The 27154-nt window shown below is 43.3% G+C and overlaps 1 protein-coding gene across 1 annotated transcript; it reads left to right on the top strand.

Annotated features, from left to right (window-relative positions):
• Positions 1 to 3218: 3218 nt before the first annotated feature.
• Positions 3219 to 25131, top strand: LOC123134233 (serine carboxypeptidase-like 10). Its single transcript, XM_044553515.1, has 6 exons — positions 3219 to 3296; positions 3426 to 3544; positions 3644 to 3718; positions 24464 to 24523; positions 24875 to 24920; positions 25048 to 25131. Exons 1-6 carry the CDS (start codon positions 3219 to 3221, stop codon positions 25129 to 25131), a joined length of 462 nt encoding a protein of 153 aa, XP_044409450.1.
• The last annotated feature ends 2023 nt before the right edge of the window (positions 25132 to 27154 follow it).

Below are 27154 nucleotides of genomic sequence, written 5' to 3' on the forward strand. Positions count from 1 at the left end.
GGATGTCGTTGATAACAGGATCACATCATTAGGAGAATGATGTGATGGACAAGACCCAATCCTAAGCCTAGCACAAAGATCGTAGTTTGTATGCTAAAGCTTTCTAATGTCAAGTATCATTTCCTTAGACCATGAGATTGTGCAACTCCCGCATACCGTAGGAGTGCTTTGGGTGTACCAAACGTCAAAATGTAACTGGGTGACTATAAAGGTGCACTACAGGTATCTCCGAAAGTGTCTGTTGGGTTGGCACGAATCGAGACTGGGATTTGTCACTCTGTATGACGGGGAGGTATCTCTGGGCCCACTCGGTAATGCATCATCATAATGAGCTCAATGTGACCAAGTGGTTGGTCAGGGATCATGCATTACGGAACAAGTAAAGTGACCTGCCGGTAACGAGATTGAACGAGGTATTGGGATACCGACGATCGAATCTCGGGTAAGTAACATACCGATTGACAAAGGGAATTGCATACGGGATTGCTTGAATCCTTGACATCGTGGTTCATCCGATGAGATCATCGTGGAACATGTAGGAGACAACATGGGTATCCAGATCCTGCTATTGGTTATTGGCCAAAGAGGTGTCTCGGTCATGTCTGCATGATTCCCGAACCCGTAGAGTCTACACACTTAAGGTTCTATGACGCTAGGGTTATAAAGGAAGTCTGTTTGTGGTTACCGAATGTTGTTCGGAGTCTCGGATGAGATCCCGGACATCACGAGGAGTACTGGAATGGTCCGGAGGTAAAGATTTATATATGGGAAGTCCAGTTTCAGTCACCGGAATAGTTTCGGGGGTTATCGGTATTGTACCGGGACCACCGAAAGGTGTCCGGGGGTCCACCGGGTGGGGCCACATGCCACGGGGGACTTAATGGGCTGGATATGGGAGGGAACCAGCCCCTAGTGGGCTGATGCGCCCCTCCCCAAGGGCCCAAGGCGCCTAGGGTTGAAAACCCTAGGGGAGGGGGGCGCCTCCACCTTGCTTGGGGGGCAAGTCTCCCCCTCCTGGCCGCCGCCCCTCCCCTCTAGATGGGATCTGGAGGGGCCGGCCCCCTCTCCCCTTCACCTATATATAGTGGGGGTTTTGGGGCTGCCCAGCACATGAGTTTTCATCTCTCCTGGCGTAGCCCTACCCCTCTCCCTCCTCGTCTCTCGCAGTGCTTGGCGAAACACTGCTGGAGTGCCACGCTCCTCCATCCCCACCACGCTGTTGTGCTGCTGCTGGATGGAGTCTTCCTCAACCTCTCCCTCTCTCCTTGCTGGATCAAGGCACGGGATACGTCACCGGGCTGCAGGTGTGTTGAACGCAGAGGCACCGTTTTTCGGTGCTTAGATCGGATTCGACCGCGATCTTAATCGCTTCGTGAACGACTCCACCGACCGCGTTCTTGTAACACTTCCGCATCGCGATCTTCAAGGGTATGAAGATGCACTCCCCTCTCTCTCGTTGCTAGTATCTCCATAGATTGATCTTGGTGATGCTTAGAAAATTTTGAATTTCTGCTATGTTCCCCAACATCAGATTGGATCTCCCTAGGGAAAATTCTAGGGAGACTTGCCCCCCAAGCCAAGCAGGTGGAAGATTGCCTCCCAAGCCAGGTGGAGGAGCCCCACCTCCCCAAATAACATGGGAAAGGGTGTAGGGGGCACACCACCCCTTAGTGGGCTGGTTTGCCCCTTCCCCTTCGGCCCATGAGGCCCTCCAACACTTGTCGGGGCTACCGAAACACCTTTCAGTCATGCTGGCCATAGCCTGGTACCCCCGAAACACTTGGGGACTCCAATACCCTTCGTCCAATATATCGATCTTCACCGCCGAACCATTCCGGAACTCCTCCTGACGTACGGGATAACATCCGGGACTCCGAACTACCTTCGCTAACCACATACTATTTCCCATAACAACTCTAGCGTCACCGAACCTTAAGTGTGTAGACCCTACGGGTTCGGGAACCATGCAGACATGACCGAGACGTTCTCCGGCCGATAACCAACAGCGTGATCTGGATACCCATGTTGGCTCCCACATGTTCCACGATGATCCCATCGGACGAACCATGATGTCAAGGATTCAATCAATCCCGTATACAATTCCCTTTGTCCATTGGTATGTTACTTGCCCGAGATTCGATCGGCGGTATCCCTATACCTTGTTCAATCTCGTTACGGGCAAGTCTCTTTACTCATTCCATAATGCATGATACCGTGACTAACTACTTACTCACATTGAGCTCATTATGATGATGCATTACCGAGTGGGCCCAGAGATACCTCTCCGTCATAGGGAGTGACAAATCCTAGTCTCGATTCGTACCAACCCAACAGACACTTTCAGAGATACCTGTAGTGCACCTTTATAGCCACCCAGTTACGTTGTGACGTTTGGTACACCCAAAGCATTCCTACGGTATCCGGGAGTTGCACAATCCCATGGTCTAAGGAAATGATACTTGACATTAGAAAAGCTTTAGCAAACGAACTACACGATCTTGTGCTATGCTTAGGATTGGGTCTTGTCCATCACATCATTCTCCTAATGATGTGATCCCGTTATCAATGAAATCCAATGTCCATGGTCAGGAAACCATAACCATCTATTGATCAATGAGATAGTTAACTAGAGGCTCACTAGGGACATGTTGTGGTCTATGTATTCACGCATGTATTACGGTTTCCAGTTAATACAATTATAGCATGAACAATAGACAATTATCATGAACAAGGAAATATAATAATAACCATTTTATTATTGCCACTAGGGCATATTTCCAACAATAATTTCATCTCAGCTGACATGACTAACTGCAATGCCTTCAACCATCCCTATTATGCCAACAAATCTTTCACCCTATAGCCAACAGTTGGCTATACAATTAACCATGCTCTTAGTAGTTTTGGTCTTGGTTACAGTGCATAAGGGATTTAAATGATCTACACATCTTGGAGCCACTTTGTCCAGAATATTCAAGCCTCCTGATTCACAAGCAGCCCATATTGCAAGATCGTGAAAAGAAAGGGTAGTAAAGTCTGCAGTTTCGTCTGTGTGCAGGGTAATCATCTCAAATATTAATATTAGTTTCTTCTCAATTTTCCGTTTCAGTCGTTGTTTTCCTTTTAATTTTTTGCTCCTTTTTTTGCTTTCATTTTTGTTACCCTGTAGTACCGTGTTAATTGTATCAACATCTTAATTGTTGTACTTCATTATTTTGATGCAGAGTGCCACATACTTTCTATCCGAGTTATGGACAAATTATGAAGCCGTAAGGGGGAGTTTTGTTATTCACAAGGTAAGGTAGGGTAGGACAATAGATTAGGGGTATACACTTGAGAGAATCCCTACATTTTTATTTAGAGTGAAGGGAATCTCTGCATGCCACCGAAGGGCTTATTTCGTACATATGGTGTATACGTTGTAGGAAACAGTTCCATCATGGCGACGGTGTAATTTCGATCAACCTTACAAAATGGAAATCACGAGTACGGTGGATGATCATTTATCCTTGATCACTAAAGGTTACCAAGCTATGATTTACAAGTAAGCACGTAGTGAGCTCTCTGTGATCTCCTTAATTATGGAAATATACACTTAACTCCTTAATTAGATTTGTTTTTCCATGTGTGTATCAGGCTGCAGTGGAGACCACGACTGTAAAATATCTTATGTCGGCACCCAAGCATGGATCAGACAACTTACACTAGTAGGAAAAGGGTCTAATGTGCAGCTCATTAGTCCCGGTTTGTATTTGAGCCGGCACTAATGTGACCATTAGTGCCGGTTCCAACGGCTAGGGGGCAGAGATCATTAGTACCGGTTCGTGGCTAACTTTTAGCACCGGTTCGTGCCATGAACCGGTACTAAAGAGAGTGGTGGCAGGATGTTGTTAGACTGGGGCCCCTCCAGCACCTTTAGTACCGGTTCTTGCCATGAACCGGTACTAAAGGTCATCCTGCATATAAACCCTTCATCCAGCTCGCTCTGTTCTTCTCCCCTTTCCCCTCTCCTCCTCTCTATTCTTCCTCTCTTCCCCTCGAGCTCCATCACACATTTTGCCCAAATTTTTTCAAGGTTTGAAGGCCCCATCCATTCATGTGATCACAAAGGTAAGCAACTCTGTCCTTTCATCTCTCATTGCTAGATTAGCTCTTGCAATGCTTTATATATAGTGATTAATTTGTGGGTTTTAGTAATTTGGGAGGAATTATATGTGGTAGTTTATTTGATTTATATGCAATTTGAGCTTAAAATAACTGTTAGTTTGCATATGTAGGTGTGGTTTACTTAGTGCCTTCCCGTCTCCGTCGTAACCACCGTCGATCGTCCGCACCGACCCGTCACCGGCACCACCTTGTGGTGAGCATCTTGTTCTTATCTTTTTTATATAAAAAAATTCATGTTTGTGTGATTTACATATATAGTTACATGTATAATTATCTTACCCGTACGTTGTTTGTTATACATAGTGCCATGGTTTTGATATCCGTCCCCGTCGGCCCTCATCCGTGTTATGATTCGGATGTGGTATATTCTCTTTTAAAACTATTTGTTGCATTTCGTGTTTATGAAAAATTGTGCCCATCAAGTTGACATAGATATTTTTATCTAGGAGGTATGTGAACCGGAAATTCCAACCAACCCTATTGTTGAGAGGTTAAATTTAGTTGAAAGAGAAAACGAGTATTTGGAAGAAAAATTGAAAAGAATTGACGGGGAGAAGATGGAATTGGAGTTGCATGTTGCCGATGTCGTCGATGATCACAAGATCAAGATGGAGAAAATGCGGTTGAAGATTAGAAAGATTAGAAAATATGCCATTGATAGTGTGGCTTGGTATCATTATGCTGTTAGATCAATTGTTACCTTAGTTGGGATCTTATCGCATTTGTTGTTGCATTTAAATTCTTTAGCTAGAGTTATTTGTATGTTGCATTTAAGTGTTGTATGAACTTTATGTATGAATTTTATGTATGAACTTGTATTAATTTGGTCTTTTCGGTGGTGTGTAATGAAGATGCGCCGGCAATGGATGTAGGATGACCGATGCTCTCCCTAGTTCATTGATGGCGTGCATACTTTTCTGATTGCGGCTCAGGCAAACAAGCGGGCAGATGGTTTTATGCCTTGTCCATGTGCTGGCTGTAAGAATGGTCACAATTACTCTATCTCAAGAACCATTCATGTCCACCTGTTTGAGTCCGGTTTAATGCCCCACTATAATTTTTGGACCAAGCACGGAGAAAGAGGGGTTATGATGGAAGACAATGAAGAAGAAGAGGATGACGATAGCTATCCTGGCCATGGGTTCCCGGAATACGATGATACAACAATGGGGGAAGAAGCTGAGCCGGCCATGCGGGAAGAAGCTGAAGAAGAGGCATCAGATGAACCCCCTGATGATCTAGGTCGGGCCATTGCCGATGCAAAGAGAAACTGCGCAAGTGAAAAGGAGAAGAAGAAGTTGCAGCGCATGTTAGAGGATCACAAGAAATTGTTGTACCCGAATTGCAAAGCTGACAAGAAAAAGTTGGGCACCACACCGGAATTGCTGCAATAGAAGGCAGAGAATGGTGTATCTGACAAGGGATTTGGAAAGTTGCTGGTAATGATAAAGAATATGCTTCCAAAGGACAACGAATTGCCCGAGAGTACATACGAAGCAAAGAAGGCTATCTGCCCTCTAGGTTTAGAGGTGCAGAAGATACATGCATGCCCTAATGACTGCATCCTCTACGACGGTGAGTACGAGGATTTGAATGCGTGCCCGGTATGTGGTGCATTGCGCTATAAGATCAGTCGCGATGACTCTGGTGATGTCGAGGGCGAGCGCCCCAGGAAGAAGATTCCTGCCAAGGTGATGTGGTATGCTCCTATAATACAACGGTTGAAACGTTTGTTCCAAAACAATGAGCATGCCAAGGCGATGCGATGGCACGGAGAAGACCGTAGGAAAGACAGAAAGTTGAGAGTACCCGCTGACGGGTTGCAGTGGAGAAAAATCGAGAGAAAGTATAGGGAGGAGTTTGTAGGTGACCCAAGGAACGTATGGTTTGGTCTAAGTGCAGATGGCATTAATCCATTTGGGGAGCAGAGCAGCAACCATAGCACGTGGCATGTGACTCTATGTTTGTATAACCTTCCTCCTTGGTTGTGCATGAAGCGGAAGTTCATTATGATGCCAGTGCTCATCCAAGGCCCTAAGCAACCCGGCAACGACATTGATGTGTATCTAAGGCCATTAGTTGACTAACTATTACAACTGTGGAATGGAAAAGGTGTACGTGCGTGGGATGAGCACAAACAGGAAGAATTTGACCTAAAGGCGTTGCTGTTCGTGACCATCAATGATTGGCCTGCTCTTAGTAACCTTTCAGGACAGACAAACAAGGATATCGTGGATGCACGCACTGTTTGGATGATATCGACAGTATATATTTGGATAGTTGTAGGAAGAATGTGTACTTGGGACATCATAGATTTCTTCCGAGCAGGCATCCCGTAAGAAAGAAAGGCAAGCATTTCAGAGGTGAGGCGGATCACCGGACGAAGCCTCGTCACCGTATTGGTGCTGATGTACATGATATGGTCAAGTATTTGAAGGTAATCTTTATAAAGGGTCCTGGTGGACAACCTGTTCCGAAGGACGCTTACGGACGCGCACCCATGTGGAAGAAGAAATCTATATTTTGGGACCTGCCCTATTGGAAAGACCTAGAGGTCCGCTCCGCAATCGATGTGATGCACGTGTGATGTCGACTACACAACCTTCTTCTTGTAGACGTTGTTGGGCCTGCAAGTGCACAAGTTTGTAGGACAGTAGCAAATTTCCCTCAAGTGGATGACCTAAGGTTTATCAATCCGTAGGAGGCGTAGGATGAAGATGGTCTCTCTCAAACAACCCTGCAACCAAATAACAAAGAGTCTCTTGTGTCCCCAACACACCCAATACAATGGTAAATTGTATAGGTGCACTAGTTCGGCGAAGAGATGGTGATACAAGTGCAATATGGATGGTAGATAAAGGTATTTGTAATCTGAAATTATAAAAACAGCAAAGTAGCAAGGGATAAAAGTGAGCATAAACGGTATTGCAATGATAGGAAACAAGGCCTAGGGTTCATACATTCACTAGTGCATGTTCTCTCAACAATAATAACATAGATAGATCATATAACAATCCCTCAACATGCAACAAAGAGTCACTCCAAAGCCACTAATAGTGGAGAACAAACGAAGAGATTATGGTAGGGTACGAAACCACCTCAAAGTTATTCTTTTGTATCAATCTATTCAAGAGTTCGTACTAGAATAACACCTTAAGACACAAATCAACCAAACCCTAATGCCACCTAGATACTCCATTGTCGCCTCAAGTATCTGTGGGCATGATTATGTTAGAAATATGCCCTAGAGGCAATAATAAATTAGTTATTATTATTATATTTCCTTGTTCATAATAATCATTTATTATCCATGCTATAATTGTATTGAAAGGAAACTCAGATACATGTGTGGATACATAGACAACACCATGTCCCTAGTAAGCCTCTAGTTGACTAGCTCGTTGATCAATAGATGGTTACGGTTTCCTGACCATGGACATTGGATGTCGTTGATAACTGGATCACATCATTAGGAGAATGATGTGATGGATAAGACCCAATCCTTAGCCTAGCACAAAGATCGTAGTTCGTATGCTAAAGCTTTTCTAACGTCAAGTATCATTTCCTTAGACCATGAGATTGTGCAACTCCCGGATAGCGTAGGAATGCTTTGGGTGTACCAAACGTCACAACGTAACTGGGTGGCTATAAAGGTGCACTACAGGTATCTCCGAAAGTGTCTGTTGGATTGGCACGAATCGAGACTGGGATTTGTCACTCCGTGTAACAGAGAGGTGTCTCTGGGCCCACTCGGTAGGACATCATCATAATGTGCACAATCTGACCAAGGGGTTGATCACGGGATGATGTGTTACGGAATGAGTAAAGAGACTTGCCGGTAACGAGATTGAACAAGGTATCAGGATACCGATGATCGAATCTCGGGAAAGTACAATACCACTAGACAAAGGGAATTGTATACGGGATCGATTGAGTCCTTGACATCGTGGTTCATCCGATGAGATCATCGTGGAACATGTGGGATCCAACATGGGTATCCAGATCCCGCTGTTTGTTATTGACCGGAGAACGTCTCGGGCATGTCTGCATGGTTCCCGAACCTGTAGGGTCTACACACTTAAGGTTCGATGACGCTAGGGTTATAAAGGAAGTTTGTATGTGGTTACCGAATATTGTTCGGAGTCCCGGATGAGATCCCGGATGTCATGAGGAGTTCTGGATTGGTCTGGAGGTAAAGATTTATATATGGGAAGTCTTGTTTTGGTCGCCGGAAAAGTTTCGTGCATTATCGGTATTGTACCGGGAGTGCCGAAAGGGGTCCGGGGGTCCACCAGGGGTCCACCGGCCCCGGGGGGGCCACATGGGCTGTAGGGGTGTGCGCCTTGGCCTATATGGGCCAAGGACACCAGCCCCAAGAGGCCCATGCGCCAAGAGATAAGGGAAAGGGAGAGTCCTAAAAGGGGAAGGCACCTCCTAGGTGCCTTGGGGAGGATGGACTCCTCCCTAGCCGCACCCTTCCTTGGAGGAAGGGCCAAGGCTACGCCCCCGCCCCCTCTCCCTTGCCCCTATATATAGTGGAGGGGAGGGAGGGCAGCCGCACCTGAAGCCATGGCGCCTCCCTCCCTCCCGTGACACCTCCTCCTCTCCCGCAGGTGCTTGGCAAAGCCCTATAGGATTGCCACGCTCCTCCACCACCACCACGAGGTTGTGCTGCTGCTGGATGGAGTCTTCCTCAACCTCTACCTCTCTCCTTGCTGGATCAAGGCATGGGAGACGTCACCGGGCTGTACGTGTGTTGAACGCGGAGGTGCCGTCCATTCGGCACTAGGATCTCCGGTGATTTGGATCACGACGAGTATGACTCCTTCAACCCCGTTCTCTTGAACGCTTCCGCTTAGCGATCTACAAGGGTATGTAGATGCACTCTCCTTTCCCTCATTTCTAGTTTCTCCATGGATAGATCTTGGTGACACGTAGGAAAATTTTGAATTTTTGCTACGTTCCCCAACAGATTATACGATATGCATCACACAATCTCAGATTCATATATTCAACCAACACAAAGTACTTCAAAGAGTGCCCCAAAGTTTCTACCGGAGAGTCAAGAACGTGTGCCAACCCCTATGCATAGGTTCATGGGAGGAACCCGCAAGTTGGTCATCAAAACATACATCAAGTGGCACATGATATCCCATTGTCACCACAGATAAGCACGGCAAGACATACATCAAGTGTTCTCATAAAAGACTCAATCCAACAAGATAACTTCAAAGGGAAAACTCAATTCATCACAAGAGAGTAGAGGGGGAGAAACATCATAAGATCCAACTACAATAGCAAAGCTCGGTATACATCAAGATCGTGCCATAGAGGGAACACGAGAGAGAACACGAGAGAGAGAGAGATCAAACACATAGCTACTGATACATACCCTCAGCCTCGAGGGTGAACTACTCCCTCCTCGTCATGGATAGCGCCAGGATGATGAAGATGGCCACCGGTGAAGGATCCCCCCTCCGGCAGGGTGCCAGGAAGGGCTCCCGAGAGTTTTTGGTGGCTACAGAGGCTTGCGGCGATGGAACTCCCGATCTATCTTGATATTCGATATTTTTAGGGTACGTAGGCTTATATAGGCGAAAGAAGTCGGTCGGGAGGTGCTCGAGGGGCCCACGAGATAGGGGGGCACGCCCTATAGTTGGGGAGCCCTCCTATCTCGTGGCTTCCTCGATGACCCCCGGCTTGCACTCCAACTCTCCTGGATCATAATCTTCCCAAAAATCACGCTACCGAAGGTTTCGTTCCATTTGGACTCCATTTGATATTCCTTTTCTTTGAAATACTTAAACAGGCAATAAAACAACAATATGGGCTAGGCCTCCGGTTAATAGGTTAGTCCCAAAAGTAATATAAAAGTGTATAATAAAGCCCATAATCATTCAAAACGGATAATAAAATAGTATGAATGCTTCATAAATTATAGATACATTGGAGACGTGTCAGCATCCCCAAGCTTAATTCCTACTCGTCCTCGAGTAGGTAAATGATAAAAGAAAGAAATTATGAAGTGTGAATGCTAGAGGTGCACAAGTTTGATCAATGATAATTTCAATCACCTTTACTAGCATCATTATATGTCATAACAATAGTTCATCTCATAGAACTTTTCACGAACTAGTAACAAGCAATTCACATATTAAAGCATAGACCATAAACTTTCTTGAAAACTAGCACACTTCATTATTAGTCATCAAACAATTGCAATTCATCTTACTTTCAGGAAGAGTCTATGTTAGAGCTTTGATTTAGCAAACTTCACATACTCAACTATCATATAGTCTTCTACAATTGCTAGCACTCACGCAATACTTGTGGTTATGAAGTTTTAATCAGACACAGAGAAAGATTGGGGCTTATAATGTTGCCTCCAAACGTATTCACCTTTGGGTGATTTCAACAATAATAGTTCATGCTAACGTACATCCAATTGGATATATATATCAGGATCACCCTAACACAAAGTTCTTGCCAAAGGATAAAATGAAAAAGGGAAAGGTGAAGATCACCTTGACTCTTGCATAAAATAAAAGACATAAAGTAAAAGATAGTCCCTTCGCAGAGGGAAGCAGAGGTTGTCATGCGCTTTTAGGGTTGGATACACAAAATCTTAATGCGAAAGAACGTCACTTTATATTGCCCCTTGTATATGGACCTTTATTATGCAGTCTGTCGCTTTTATTGCTTTCATAACAAGATCGTACAAAGCATATTTTCTCCACACTAATAAGTCATGCATATTTAGAGAGCAATTTTTATTGCTTGCACCGATGACAACTTACTTGAAGGATCTTACTCAATCCATAGGTAGATATGGTGGACTCTCATGGCAAAACTGGATTTAAGGATAATTGTAAGCACAAGTAGTATCTCTACTTGGTGCTAGGAATTTTGGCTAGCATGAGGGGGAAAGGCAAGCTCAACATGTTTGAATGATCCATGACAATATACTTTAACTGAGATGCGAGAAAACATAACCCATTACGTTGTCTTCCTTGTCCAACATCAACTCTTTAGCATGTAATACTTAATGAGTGCTCACAATTATAAAAGATGTCTATGATAATATATTTATATGTGAAATCTCTCTTCCTTCAATATTCTTTCATGAATTGTCCAAATGACCAATACAATGCTTGCTAACCTTCGATAAATTTACTACCTCTACTTCTTACATGTGAAGTCATTACTCCCCATGGGATAAGCAAATGAAACATATATAATTTCAGATTTATGACATTCAACTCATTCAACCATTTACTGATAGGATAAAAGTGAAGCACACGAGTAAATGAAAAACTACTCAGAAAGATATAAGTGAAGATCAATGAGTAGAAAAATAATTATGAAACTATGCGAAGACTCTCTCTCATTTAAGAATTTCGGATCTTGGTATCTTATTCATACAGCAAGCAAAGCAAAACAAAAATGACATTGCAAGGATATCACAACTCATGTGAAGAAGCAAAACCTTAGGCTCAACCGATACTAACCGCTAGTTGTTGAAGAAGAAAGGTGGGATGCCTATGGGGCATCCCCAAGCTTAGATGCTTGAGACTTCTTGAAATATTATCTTGGGGTGCCTTGGGAATCCCCAAGCTTGAAATTTTGTGTCTCCTTAATTCCTTTCATATCACTGTTTCTCTTTTTATCAAAAGCTTCATTCACAACAAACTCAACAAGAACTCGTGAGATAGGTTAGTATAAACCAATGCAAACCATATCATTTTCTACTATAAAAAATCACTAAAATTATTATTCAACATTGTATAATAAATGTCTCTGCATATTTAATACTCCTATCCTCAAATAGAATCATTAAACAAGCAAACATATGCAAACAATGCAAACATAACAGCAATCTGCCAAAACAGTACAGTCTGTAAAGAATGCAAGATTCATCATACTTCCCTAACTCCAAAAATTATAAGAAAAATAATACGCTGTAAAAGATTTATCATAGATCATCGTGCAAAAAGATTCAACATTATATCATTCTCTGACTTTTCTAGGGAATTTTTGCAACAGCGGTAAACTTTCTGTTTTCAAACAGCAACATGTATACTAGCAAAATAAGCATGACAAAGGCTATCCTTGACATTTTTATTGAAACTAAAGATTCAAAACATTATTCTAACTAACAGCAAGCAAAAACTAACAAAATAAAATGACGCTCCAAGCAAAACACATATCATGTGGTGAATAAAAATATAGTTCCAAGTAAAGTTACCGATGAACGAAGACGAAAGAGGGGATGCCATCCGGGGCATCCTCAAGCTTAGTTGCTTGGTTGTCCTTTAATATTACCTTGGGGTGCCTTGGGCATCCCCAAGCTTAGGCTCTTTCCACTCCTTATTCCATAGTCCATCGAATCTTTTACCCAAAACTTGAAAACTTCAACCACACAAAACTCAAAACAAAACTCGTAAGCTCCGTTAGTATAAGAAAATAAAACCACCACTTAGGGTACTGTAATGAACTCATTATAAATTCATATTGGTGTTAAACCTACTGTATTGCAACTTCTCTATGGTTCATACCCTTACATACTAGCCATAGATTCATCAAAATAAGCAAACAACACAATGAAAACAGAATCTGTCAAAAACAGAACAGTCTCTAGTAATCTGTATCAAACGTATACTTATGGAACCCCAAAAATTATGAAATAAATTGCTGAACCTTCAGAATTTTTCTATTAATCATCTTCAAAAAGAATCAGCTTAAAAACACTCTCCAGTAAAAAAATGGCAGCTAATCGTGTGAGCGCAAAAGTTTCTGTCTTCTACAGCAAGATCATATAGATTTCACCCAAGTCTTCCCAACAAAAGCTATAAAACATGATTACTACAGTAGAATAATCATGTGGACACACAAAAACATTAAGGAAAAATATTGGGTTGTCTCCCAACAAGCGCTTTTCTTTAATGCCTTTCTAGCTAGGCATGATGATGAAAATGATGCTCACATAAAAGATAAGAATTGAAACATAAAGAGAGCATGATGGAGCATATGACTAGAACATTTAAGCCTAACCCACTTCCTATGCATAGGGATTTTGTGAGCAAACAACTTAGGGGAACAATAATCAACTAGCATAGGAAGGTAAAACGAGCATAGCTTCAAAATTTTATCCACATAGAGAGGAAACTTGACATTATTGCAATTCCTACAAGCATATGTTCCTCTCTCATAATAATTTTCAGTAGCATCATGAATGAATTCAACAATATAACCAGCACCTAAAGCATTATTTTCATGATTTACAAGCATGGAAAATTTACTACTCTCCTCATAAACAAAATTCTTCTCATGAATAATAGTGGGAGCAAACTCAACAAAATAATTATCGTGCTAAGCATAATCCAATTGAAAACTAAAATCATGATGACAAGTTTCATGGTTATCATTATTCTTAATAGCATAAAATTCATCACAATAATCATCATAGATAGCAACTTTGTTCTCATAATCAATTGGAACCTCTTCCGAAATAGTGGAATCATCACTAAATAAAGTTGACACTCTTCCAAATCCACTTTCATATTCATCACAATAAGATTAAATATCCTCCAAAATAGTGGGATCAATACTACCTAAAGTTGACACTCTTTCAAACCCACTTTCATCAATATAATCATCATATATAGGAGGCATGCTTTCATCATAATAAATATTCTCATCAAAACTTGGGGGACAAAAAATATCATATTCATCAAACATAGCTTCCCCAAGCTTGTGGCTTTGCATATAATTAGCATCATGTATATTCAAGGAATTCATACTAACAACATTGCAATCATGCTCATCATTCACATATTCCATGCGAAGCATTCTATGTAATTCTTCTTCTAGCACTTAAGAACAATTTTCCTTACCATCATTCTCACAAAAGGTATTAAAAAGACGAAATGTATGAGACAAACTCAACTCCATTTTTTTGTAATTTTCTTTTATAAACGGAACTAGTGATAAAACAAGAAACAAAAAGATTCGATTCAAAGATCTAAAGATATACCTTCAAGCACTCACCGCGCCAAAAAAGAGCTTAGTTCACGGGGTGTGAGTGCCGCTTACCTAGCCTCCCCGGCAACGGCGCCAGAAAAGAGCTTGATGTCTACTACACAACCTTCTTCTTGTAGATGTTGTTGGGCATGCAAGTGCACATGTTTGTAGGACAGTAGCAAATTTCCCTCAAGTGGATGACCTAGGTTTATCAATCCATAGGAGGCATAGGATGAAGATGGTCTCTCTCAAACAACCCTGCAACCAAATAACAAAGAGTCTCTTGTGTCCCCAACACACCCAATGCAATGGTAAATTGTATAGGTGCACTAGTTCGGCGAAGAGATGGTGATACAAGTGCAATATGGATGGTAGATAAAGATATTTGTAATCTGAAATTATAAAACAGCAAAGTAGCAAGCGATAGAAGCGAGCGTAAACGGTATTGCAATGATAGGAAACAAGGCATTGGGTTCATACTTTCACTAGTGCAAGTTCTCTCAACAATAATAACATAGATAGATCATATAACAATCCCTCAACATGCAACAAAGTGTCACTCCAAAGCCACTAATAGGATGAACAAACGAAGAGATTATGGTAGGGTATGAAACCACCTCAAAGTTATTCTTTCGGATCAATCTGTTCAAGAGTTCGTACTAGAATAACACCTTAAGACACAAATCAACCAAAACCCTAATGCCACCTAGATACTCCATTGTCACCTCTCAAGTATCCGTGGGCATGATTATACGATATGCATCACACAATCTCACATTCATCTATTCAACTAACACAAAGTACTTCAAAGAGTGCCCCCAAGTTTATACCGGAGAGTAAAGAACGTGTGCCAACACCTATGCATAGGTTCATGGGCGGAACCCGCAAGTTGGTCACCAAAACATACATCAAGTGGCACATGATATCCCATTGTCACCACAGATAAGCACGGCAAGACATACATCAAGTGTTCTCATAAAAGACTCAATCTGACAAGATAACTTCAAAGGGAAAACTCAATTCATCACAAGAGAATAGAGGGGGAGAAACATCATAAGATCCAACTACAATAGCAAAGCTCAGGATACATCAAGATCGTTCCATAGAGGGAACACGAGAGAGAACATGAGAGAGAGAGAGAGAGAGAGAGATCAAATACATAGCTACTGGTACATACCCTCAGCCTTGAGGGTGAACTACTCCCTCCTCATCATGGATAGCGTCGGGATGATGAAGATGGCCACCGGTGAAGGATCCCCCCTCCGGCAGGGTGCCGGGAAGGGCTCCCGAGAAGTTTTTAGTGGCTACAGAGGCTTGCGGTGGCGGAACTCGCGATCTATCTTGACATTCGATGTTTTTAGGGTAGGTAGGCTTATATAGGCGAAAGAAGTCGGTCGGGAGGTGCTCGAGGTGCCCACAAGACAGGGGGCGCGCCCTATAGGGGGTGGGGCACGCCCTCCTATCTCGTGGCTTCCTCGATGACCCCCCGACTTGCACTCCAAGTCTCCTGGATCATAATCTTCCCAAAAATCACGCTGTCGAAGGTTTCGTTCCATTTGGACTCCGTTTGATATTCCATTTCTTCGAAATACTGAAACATGCAATAAAACAGCAATATGGGTTGGGCCTCCAGTTAATAGGTTAGTCCCAAAACTAATATAAAAGTGTATAATAAAGCCCATAATCATTCAAATCAGATAATAAAATAGCATGAATGCTTCATAAATTATAGATACGTTGGAGACGTATCAACGTGACGAAGAATCTTTGCGTGGCCCTGCTTGGCTTCTTGGGCGTGTATGGGAAGACAAAAGATACACCGGAGGCACGGGAGGACCAACAACGTATGCACGAAAAAGACGGCATACATCAGGGCCAGGCCAGCTATGCTCTTACCAAAGAAGAGAAGGACATCTTCTTTGAATGCCTGCTCGGTATGAAGGTACCGTCTGGCTTCTCGTCGAATATAAAGGGAATAATTAATATGGCAGAGAAAAAGTTCCAGAACCTAAAGTCTCATGATTGCCACGTGATTATGACGCAACTGCTTCCAGTTGCATTGAGGGGGCTTCTACCGGAAAATGTTCGATTAGCCATTGTGAAGCTATGTGCATTCCTTAATGCAATCTCTCAGAAGGTAATTGATCCATAAATCATACCAAGGTTACAGAATGATTTGGTGCAATGTCTTGTCAGTTTCGAGTTGGTGTTCCCACCATCCTTCTTCAACATCATGACGCACATCCTAGTTCACCTTTGAGAAGAGATTAACGTTTTGGGTCCTGTATTTCTACACAATATGTTCCCCTTTGAGAGGTTAATGGGAGTCTTGAAGAAATATGTTCATAACCGTGCTAGGCCAGAATGAAGCATCTCGAAGTGCCATGAAAATGAGGAGGTCATTGAGTTTTGTATTGACTTTATTCCTGACCTTAAGACGATTGGTGTTCCTGAATCGTGGCATAAGGGCAGACTGGATGGAAAAGGCACGCTAGGAGGGGATCAAATAATATATATGGATGGGCATTCTCTCACTGAAGCACACTACACAGTTCTACAGAATTTTGCCTTGGTGGCTCCGTATATGGAGGAACACAAGAATTTTCTACACTCCAAACACCCGGAGCAGTCTGACAACTGGATTACACGTGAACAAACGAGGACTTTCGCCGGTTGGTTGCAGACATGTGCCATGCATGATGGCGATATTGAAGTTGACCTGTACTTGCTGTCCCAGTTACCATCTTCGAATATAATGACTTTTAAAGTGTACGAGATAAATGGGAATACATTTTACACGATCGCCCAAGATAAGAAGAGCACCAACCAAAACAGTGGTGTCCGCTTTGATGCAACAACCAACACGGGAAAGGAAACATATTATGGTTACATAGAGGACATATGGGAACTTAACTATGGAGGTGGTTTGAAGGTAACTTTGTTTCGGTGCAAATGGGTCAATATGGCACGAGGCGGGGTAATGGAAGACCCGCACCATGGAATGACAACAGTGGATCTCAACAATCTTGCGTATGCAGACGAAACATTCGTCCTAGCCAATGATGTGGTGCAGGTTTTCTATGTGAAAGGCATGTCTACCAGGCCGAGAAAAAGAAAAGATAAGGAAGCGAATGGATCATACGATGAGCCAAAGCGCCACATAGTTCTTTCAGGGAAAAGAAACATCGTGGGAGTGGATGAAAAGACAGACATGTCAGAAGATTATGAAAAGTTTGATGAAATTGCTCCATTCACAGTGAATGTTGATCCGAGCATCTAGTTAAATGATGAAGATTGTCCATGCTTACGACGCCAAGGGACACATGCGAAGAAAAAGTGTCACACCCAAAGATCCCACACTGGCATGTGATAGGCCTCACCGTCATCACTTTCTTCTGTAGTGACTTTCCAGACTTATATATCTAGAAAGTGCCGCTTCGAACAAACCGGAGGGAATCTTTGTAATAGTTAGGGGACTTATATGTTTTGGTATTTGAAACGCGAAGAAATTTTATGTGCAAAAACTGGATGCACTTCATCTACAAATTAGTTCTTCAAATAATTAAAATTTAAACTATTCAAATTTGAAAACTACTGGCACTAACAGAAAGTTTGTAATTTTTTGTAACTATAGAAAAAATATTCAGAAATAAATAAATGAAATAAATAAAGTAAAAAAGAAAAACAAACTAAATTTTTGTTGAGACAAAAACTAAATTAGAAAAAAATTAAAGTATTCAAATTTGAAAACTACTCGCACTAACAGAAAGTATGTAATTTTTTGTACCTAAAGAAAAAATATTCAAAATTAAATAAATGAAAATAAATAAAGTAGAAAAAACTAAATTTTTGTTGAGATAAAAACTAAATAAAAAAAGACCACCTACTGGGCCACAGCGGCCTGCATACGACTAGAAACCGAACTTGTAGTTGGGCCAGGACGCGGGCCCGCTAGCCCAGTAGGCCCAACATGGCAGAGTAGAAGAGGTAGGCCCAGAAGGCCTGCATTGGAGAGGAGCTCAATGCAGTGCCCGCGTCGGGGCTTATAAACTGGCCTCGGCACTCCACGACTAGCGAGGTGGGACTAAACTTGCACACCGTCTGGAGCCAGCGCACGCCATTTAGTATCGGGTCATGGCTACAACCGGTACTAAAGGGGGGGCCTTTAGTACCGGTTGTAGCCACCACCCGGTACTAAAGGGGTGCGCTTCCCGCTGCTTCGCCTGACCAAAACAGACATTTAGCACCGGTTAGTGGCTACAACCGGTACTAAAGGGAGGTCCTATATAACAAAACACTTCAAAAATTTCGTCAGTTCTGCCTCTGCTTCTTCTCTGCCCCGTCGCCGCCGCCCCTCGTCGCTGCCCCATCCCGCGCCGTAGCCGCCCCCATCCCGCATTGTCGCCGTCCCGCACCGTCGCCGTCGTGCCGTCGCCCCGTCCCACGCCATCGCTGTCGTCGTCGCTGTCGCCTGGACCTCGTCGTCGCCATCGCCTCGACCTCGCCCGCGCGCGCTATGAGCCCCTCCCGCGGCCTCTCCTCCCTCCAATCCACCGTGCTGCCGCCGCCGGCCGCACACGCACGCACACACACACTGCACGCACGCACACACACACACACACACACTCACACTACACGCGCGCGCACACACACACACAATTTTTCTGTTTTCAGTTTTTAGTTTTTTTAGTTTTTCTGTTTTTCATACAAAGTTTTCGATGAATTAATTAATTACATTAGATTAATGTCAAATAGTATATAGAAATGTTAGAAATATTATAGGAATGTCAGAAATTTTAGAAATGTTAGTTTTAGCTAGATGAATTAGATTAATTTCAAATTGTTATAGAAATGTTAGTTTTTAGTTTCTTATAATTTTAGTTATATGAATTAGATGAATTTATACTTTTAGTTATACAAATTTAGAATTTGCATGTAAGAAATCACAATTCAATCATTTAAAAAATGTTACTTTTGCGGCGTATAGTATTTGTTCTCGACGATGCCCGGCCCACATCCTTGCCGTCGACCCATTCGCGACGACGTCCTGCTTCAGAGGACCCGCGTCCAGGATTGGGCTCCGCCGGGCTGGCACTGGGAGGTGCTACCTTCAGGGGCTCGCCGCTTGGTGAGGAACCCAGGTCCCGTCATCGACCCTGAGCTCCTTTGGTGGCATTCCTGTGGGCCACTTTCGGTGCGGAGGGAGCTGGCCCCGCCAGAGGGGGTGTGTCGCCATGTCAGGGAGGAGGATGAGCACGTCCGTCGCTACATGGCTGCTATGGACGTTAGGTTCTCCAATACCTGGCAGAGTCTTTGGAGAGATCACCGGAGCTATGATCCTGTGATGGTTCCTTCTCTTTGAGTGTCCACCGCCTGTGCCTCAGCAACCGCAAATGGCCTAGATTATTCCGTAGTATTCGATCTTTATTAGGTATCTAGCTAGTGATGTATTCGATATATCATATTCGAGATGATGTATTCGAGATTATATATTATTCAAGACGATGCATATTATGTACTATGATTCAGTATTTCCTCTTATAGATTGATTGCATGCATGCATATTGTAATTTGAACACTAAATTGTTTTATATTTCTTCTGGATTTGTTAAATAAAAGCTATGGCGGACAATACCGGCAGAGAGGGAGAAGAGGCCCCGTTCGAGATCATACGCTCCCCTCGCGACTCCCAATATCTGAACAATACCGGGGAGGGTGATAATATGATATTCGATCGCGACAACCAAATTGATGAAGTCATGTATTATGATGGCGAAGAAATTAATGATTATGATGGCAAAGAAATTAATGATTATGATGGCGAAGAAAATGTTGATCTTGATATAACAGAGACCGACGAGGTATATTTATATAAGCAGGCATCTGGTCATCATCACATGTTTTAAATGATTTGAAGATATATTAACGAATCGATCTTTCTTCTTTTCAGCCCTCTGGATCGAGCAAATCTTCTACAGGCGGAGTAGTGCGAGGCCCGAGAAAAAAGTTGAAGGACGGCGTAAAGTACAACATCGAGGCCATCAAAGCTAATGGTATCAAAGTTGAAGGACGGCGTAAAGAACATTGCGAACAAGTTCGTTCGTCAGTGCGGAGTTCTTGTGAAGGACAAACTCCCGATCTCCCTTCAAGAATGGAAAGAGCCATCAAAGCCCCGTCCAGATCTTACTTTTGTCGATGAGAGAGCAAAAAAGGCGCTTTGGGAAGATCTCATGGAATATTTCACCCTACCAGATCATTTCACAGCTGCAGATGTGCAGAAAATCAAGGACGCTGCTCTTAGGAAGATGGCAATTGCATTCAACAACCACAAGAAAACTGTTTGGAGTAAATACGTCAAAGCAGGAAAGAAGACTCCAGAATTCAAGGGAACACTCGAGAACCAAAGAGAACACTGGGATGATTTCATGAAATTCAAGGAATCCGAATTATCTAAGGAACGGTCCAAAAAACAAGGCCAATGCCACAAAAAAGGAGCAACTCCATAGGATGGGCCCAGGTGGCTACGCGTTGGCAATGCCTAAGTAGGATAAGTCTGAGCAGGAGATGCAGGCTGCACAAGTCACTCCAGTTACATTGAGCTAGCCCCCAGGTGCAGAAGTTGGTTCTATGCGCATGGGGGGCGTTGGACCCGAAGACAGGCCTGGTTTCGAAGAAGGCATCTCTTAAAGGAGCCGATGTTAAGATAGTTCAAGCAATACAAGAAGCTCGAGAGGGGGTGTTCACGCCCAACAAAGAGAACAACGAACTCTCGCGCGCCATGGGAAATCCAGAACACCCGGGAAGAACACGAGGCAAGGGCGTTATTCCGTGGTATGGGGGATTTTCTGACTGGAATGCCGACTATAGAAGCCGTGCAAGAAGGAAGATGGAGGAGGAGAAGAAGAAGAAGGAGGAGGACGAACAGAGGAAGAAGGAAGCAGAATGACTTCAAGGCCTAGAATCAGCCACGCGGAGTTGGCACTCAAATTGCAGAGGCAGCAGCAGTAGATCGACTCGCTTAGCCAGTAAAGGGGGTCTCAGCAGCGGCCGCAGCTAGCGGATGATCCAGCATTGGATAGCACCGTCCCATCCATGCCGAGAAGCAGCGTGGGATCCTCCCCAGGCGACGCACTGCTGGATAGATACCCTGTGGATGACCTCATGGATAACACTAACTGTGAGCTACACTTCAAAATAAAGAACATATATATCCGTGAAGGCGGCAGACGCCGTTGCTTATACAAATCCCCCCGGAGCAACCTACCATTGCAGAGCGATTCCATAAGGCTATGCTCGTGTCGTGGTTGATGAGGTGGTGGACCTATATTCGCGGCTAGCGCTTGACATTCCTGGAGGTGACAAGGAGCGCACACTGGGAGAGGCCATACATCGTATCATCCTATGGAGAAAGGATTGCATCATCTTTTGAAGGCCATAGACACCGCATCAGCAAGAACTTGAAATTCCAGGAGGTGACGAAGAGCAGACAATTCACGCTCCTCCTAGTCCGGCCCAGCTTCAGGCCACTCCTCCTGCTTCAACTCAGCCAACGCGTGAGGCCACAACTCCTGCTTCAACTCAGCCAACGCGTGAGGCCACTCCTCCTGCTTCAATTCAGCCAATGCGTGAGGCCAGTCCTCCTGCTTCAACTCAGCCAACGCATGAGGCCACTCCTCCTCCTCCAAGTCCACCAACGCGTGCCACTCCCCCTCCAAGTCCGACACCGCGTCAGCCATCTCCGCTGCCTCAGCAATCGCGGAAGAGAGCCGCCACAGCTATGGTGCGTAGTGCTAGAAGTCGAGGTAGTACAGGAGGTACAGGCAGAGGCAAGCGATTTCAATATGGTCCAAAAAGCCTCGCGCCTCTTCCGCAGAGGCCTTACGACACGACCAAGGAGCAAAACGAAGCCATAGTGAAAGCCCAAGTGGAGGCCCATTTCGCACCAAAACCGGCACTGCCGCCAAGGGAGAAAGTGCCCAAGGAGACAATTGACCACTTTATTCGTATGGCGCAACCACCAGCTCCCAAGACTATTGAGTCAGACTATGAGCGCCAAATCAGCAAGGCACATCGAGCACGACAACAAAAGGGGTCGAGCTTGAGCTCGAGCCAAGCAGCTGGCCAAAAATGTGGGAAAACCATTCCCCAGCTAGGAGAACAGGCGGCGCAATCAATCCCCCCCGCTTGTTGTACCAACACATGAGAGTACCGGTGTCGGTCAGCTAGTAATAACCGACGAGCATAGACGGAACGCTGAAATGCTTGGTATCACTGTTGGACAACTCCTTGAGATTGAGCCCATGCCTAAGCTTAAAGAGAAGGACAAAAAATGGAAATATGCCGGCGGCCAACCTTTGGTAAAGCCTAAGGAGGTCCAGAACCTCCCAACAAGAATGTATCAATTGCATGATTGGTACATGAAAATTACCAAGAGTAGCAATCGAGAGGGCCTCACGGTGAAAGTCAAGGAAGAGTATTACTTCCATGAGCTAGCTCTGTCCATTGAGTATTCAGAACTATATCAGTTTTTCCATCAAGACGCATTCGACAAATCCATCGTCAGTTTGTATTGTATGTAAGTGATTTCTTTCTATAATTCAAGTCTCAAGCTAGCTATAGTGCTCATTGATCGATCATTACCTGTAATTATCCTTACTATATTCTTTTCTATGGTATCATGTAGGATAAAAATGTATGAAATGAAAAAAGCTAGACGCTATGGCATTGGGTTCATTGACCCAAATTTCATTAATGAAGAAACATGGACATATGCATGGTATCAAAAAGAAGTACAGAAAAACATGCTAGAGTTCTTAAAGCGCCTCAATACCAATTAACATATACCACTTCCTTACACCTACATGTGAGTCACACTGTCTTGTACTACAAATTCTGTTTTTACTTACTAGCTAGCTAGATGTTAATAATTAATTGTATAGGGGTTTAGAGTAGTTGATGAGTGTTATGCACATGTCCGCTTAATTAAGACATGCAAACGTGTGTGCATGCAGTTACCATTGGATCTTGTTAGTCATTAAAGTTGACGATGGAACAGTTGAAGTACTAGACTCACTACTTAAAGATAAGAGAGACTACACAACCGTGAATGGGATAGTCGACAGGTAATTTCAAACATTATTAACTATATGTCGGCCTCTTTAGTTCATCATTTTCTGATATCAACTATTTAATAACTCGTTTATTCATTTTCTTTGGCTGTGGGCAGGGCTTGGGCAAAGTTCAGGAATTCGAAAGAGGTTCCAGCGAATGGAAAGAAAAGTTGTATTGATTTTGACCCAAGGTATAATTAATTAAGTAGTACTAGCTAGCTACCATGCATCTCTTTAATTCCGGACTATAGAACCGGCACTGAAGCCCCTTACGAACCAGGGCTATATATAGCCCGGTTCTGCACTAATGCATCTCTTTAATTCTAGTTTCAATACCATTAATTATCAAGCTTCGTTAATTATTATCTGATTAAATTCTATTCTCGTAAAGGCCCTGAAGCAGGCGCGGGGGAGAGATCATTGTGCATACTGCATTCTCGAGAACATTCGCATGATGACGTCCGAAAGGACCAAAACTGATAAACAGCTATGCGTACGCGCGCTTAACAGAACACTATTCATAATTTTTACGTCATTATCGATATCTAGTCACATAACTAATATGCATGCATATGGATCTCCTTCTTAACAGTTTGATTCGGTGCGGAACACGCTCCTAGCTATCAGAGGAGCGCAAACGAGCACTTCAAGAGGAAATAGCGGGATTTTTGCTCGATGAGGTCCTAGATCCCAAAGGGGAATTCTACTATGTGCTACCGCCTCAATGAACTACTCCCAATTGTCATCGTGCTCCGAAGGCACCAAGGCAAATGACACTGGCTTTGAAGGCTACATGTAGGAAAAATTGTATATATAATCGGTTCTATGAGAAATTCTATTTATATATATGCATAACGTGTACAATATGTAGTATCGTAAAATACCAGAAAACAAAAAAGAATTAAATGGAAATACAAAATTAAAGGAAAAATAAATAATAAAACTAAAACAGCTCAAACATTTAATACCGGTTGGTGTTACCAACCGGTACTAAAGGTCCCCCGTCACCCGGCCCCGGCTCGTGCCACGTGGTTGCCCTTTAGTGGCGGTTCGTGCCGAACCGGTACTAAAGCGGGAAAACCTTTAGTCCCCACCCTTTAGTGCCGGTTGCAGAACTGGCACTAAACCCCCTTACGAACCGAGGCTATAGCCAGGTTCTGCACTAGTGTTAACCTGTCTATCACATATCACTGGCGACCATGGCATGTGGACGACCAAGTCGTAGGGTAAAGGACTGACTTTACAACCTATATGTACATGTTGTGTGCATCACTTGCAGAGGCCGGGAGTTAACTAAACATAGTATAAACTTGAGTCACTTATTTTGGGAGCGAGGGAGTATGATAAACATTGATTTAACTATTTGCATAAACATGCAGCTTTTCGAATAAAGAAGTGACACTTAAAGGTAATTAACTTGAGGGACCCGTCAACGTTCAAATCACATGACATAAACGAGTATTGTGCTATTAGTGAATACTGAACAGTTGTCGTAGTTCATACTATCCCTCCGTCCCATAATACATATTACATGTTGATGCCTTATATGTTGCTGTTCTTTCTCTTATTTTGCACAGGTACACAAGAACTTACGCCAACAATCTGACATATGCAACAGTAAAGGTACGTGTTGGATACATGCATGCATGCACCATTGCTTTCAGATTTAACTGTAGTAGTATTTAGGAGAGCTAGCACCAAGTAGAATACAAGTTAACAAATCTTATCAATGAATTGCGTGCACACGTAGGGTGCTGGTCACACAGCCCCGGAGTACATGCCCAGGGAGTGTCTTGCTATGATCGATAGATGGCTTTCTCGTGAACCTCTCTGAGCGATCAACTGATGCCCCGGCACGGGTACAATTCAGATTATTAATGTATGTTGTAACTTTACTAATAGACAAGAGAATAAATAGATATGTAAGATGAAAGATATTGCCATACAGTACTGTGTATTGTATCCCTACGTTCACTTCCATTGAGCTTAAGCTTGCGAAGTAACAGGCTTATGAATTTCGGTGGGAATAAATAAGGTCCGGTTGAAAAAAGCTCTCTATGGAGCATTTCCTCTTACTCCTTCGAAACATCTCGGATGCTTGCATCTCTATTTCTCGAGGGAGGGCTTGCATGTACACTAGTAGAAAAACAACCTTACGTGAGACACATTAGTCCCGGTTCGATTTTAGTCCGATACTAATGATACCACTAGTCCTGGTTCGAACAGCTATGCGTTAGTCCCGGTTCGTGTTGAACCTTTAGTACCGGTTCGTGCCACGAACCGGTACTAAATGGGTGGTGGCAGACTGGAGGCAGGCCGGAGCCCCACGAGCCCCTTTAGTCCCGGTTTGTGTCACAAACCGGGACTAAAGGGGTCTAACCTTTGGTCTCGGTTGGAGACACAAACAGGGACCAAAGGCCAATTTTCAACCGCCCTATCGCATTTTCAGTTTTGAAAAAAACAAAATAAAATGATAAAAACTTCAAAAATTAAAATCCTTCGAGATATAGTTATGTTACTTCATCTAGTAGTTAGGGAAATTTTAAAATATAAATTTCGACATGTTTTGCAAAGCAGTGTTATGAAAAAGTAAACCGACTATATCTTTTGCATACTATGTCGAAAAAACGTATAATATATCAAAATGTTCAGCACGAAAATCCGCATCCGATTTCGACCGCCATAGGCCATTTTGCAAATTTTTATAGAATCCTCAAATTCTAAAAGGAAAAAAAAGTTATGCTCAAATTTCAGTTTTTTTGAATTTTGGTTAAATTTGGTCAAACTACTTATTCAAAAAATATTAGTGTTACTAAAAAATTATTCAAGAATATTAGTGTTACTAAATAATTATTTCAGTATTTTTGAATTTCAGTCAAATCTGGTCAAGCTGCTTACTAAAGAAATATTAGTGTTACTAAATAATCATTGTATTTTAGAATAATAGTTTTAAATTCAAACAGTGAAACGTGTGATCTCATACTCAAGCTAAACTCCTAAGGATTAATAGGATTGACAAGTTACTATTGTTACGAAAACAACAAGTGCTGACTTGGAAACTAGGGGAAATATAACTCAGAAGTTAAGTGTGCTCAGGCTGCAGTAGTGAGAGGATGCGTGACCGGTCGGGAAGTTAGACGATTTGGAATGAGTGGTGTACACTTGAGCAGTTATGAGGGGTTATTAGAGACTAAATCTTCAAAGAATTCAGAAAATTGAAATTCGAAAAAACTTTTTTTTCCTATAAAATTGAAAAAAAAACTTTTAGTCCGGGTTGGTGTTACCAACTGGTATTAAAGGTCTCCCAGACCACGGCGCGGGCTCGTGCCACGTGGTGGGCCTTTGGCCCCGGTTCGTGTTGAACCGGGACTAAAGGTCCCCACCCTTTAGTGCCGGTTCCAGAATCGGGAGTAAAGGTCCTTACGAACCGGGACTAAAAGTCGTTTTTCTGCTAGTGGTAGCCGTTTATTCCTTGACAAATTTTAGCTCATACCTGAAGTGACCGCTGCATATATAATGTTCAACTTCCAGAACTCGCCCAGATTCGCCGCAGCTCATGGCCACCGCTAGCGGGATGCCTTGGCTCTCGTCTTGCGTGGAGGTGCGGAATCCTGGCTGGGCTCACATCACCGACGAGGTGAAGTCTCGTGCTCCATACTACTATACCTAGTAGTGGCGTGGTACAATAGTGGCAGGGAGGCGTGGTGCTACGGATGAAAGCCCTATGCCGGTTCTGTCGGCACCCATGACGAATTGATGATGCCGCCTTCGGGTGTCGTGTTCCTTGGTGGCATCATCGTGAAGCTTCGGCTCCTTGTTTGTCTGTTTCTCTCTGGGTAAATGCCTTAGACCTAGCT

The sequence above is a fragment of the Triticum aestivum genome, chromosome 6B (genome assembly GCF_018294505.1).
Source record: "Triticum aestivum cultivar Chinese Spring chromosome 6B, IWGSC CS RefSeq v2.1, whole genome shotgun sequence".
NCBI lineage: Eukaryota > Viridiplantae > Streptophyta > Magnoliopsida > Poales > Poaceae > Triticum > Triticum aestivum.

Bases quoted from the DNA above. Each gene is read 5' to 3' on its own strand.
- LOC123134233 (XM_044553515.1), top strand. From the start codon at position 3,219: ATGCAGAGTGCCACATACTTTCTATCCGAGTTATGGACAAATTATGAA. The intron at 3,545-3,643 runs GTAAGCACGTAG...ATCAGGCTGCAG, and splicing joins TACCAAGCTATGATTTACAA to TGGAGACCACGACTGTAAAA. The intron at 3,719-24,463 runs GTCTAATGTGCA...GTTCTGCACTAG, and splicing joins CTTACACTAGTAGGAAAAGG to TGTTAACCTGTCTATCACAT.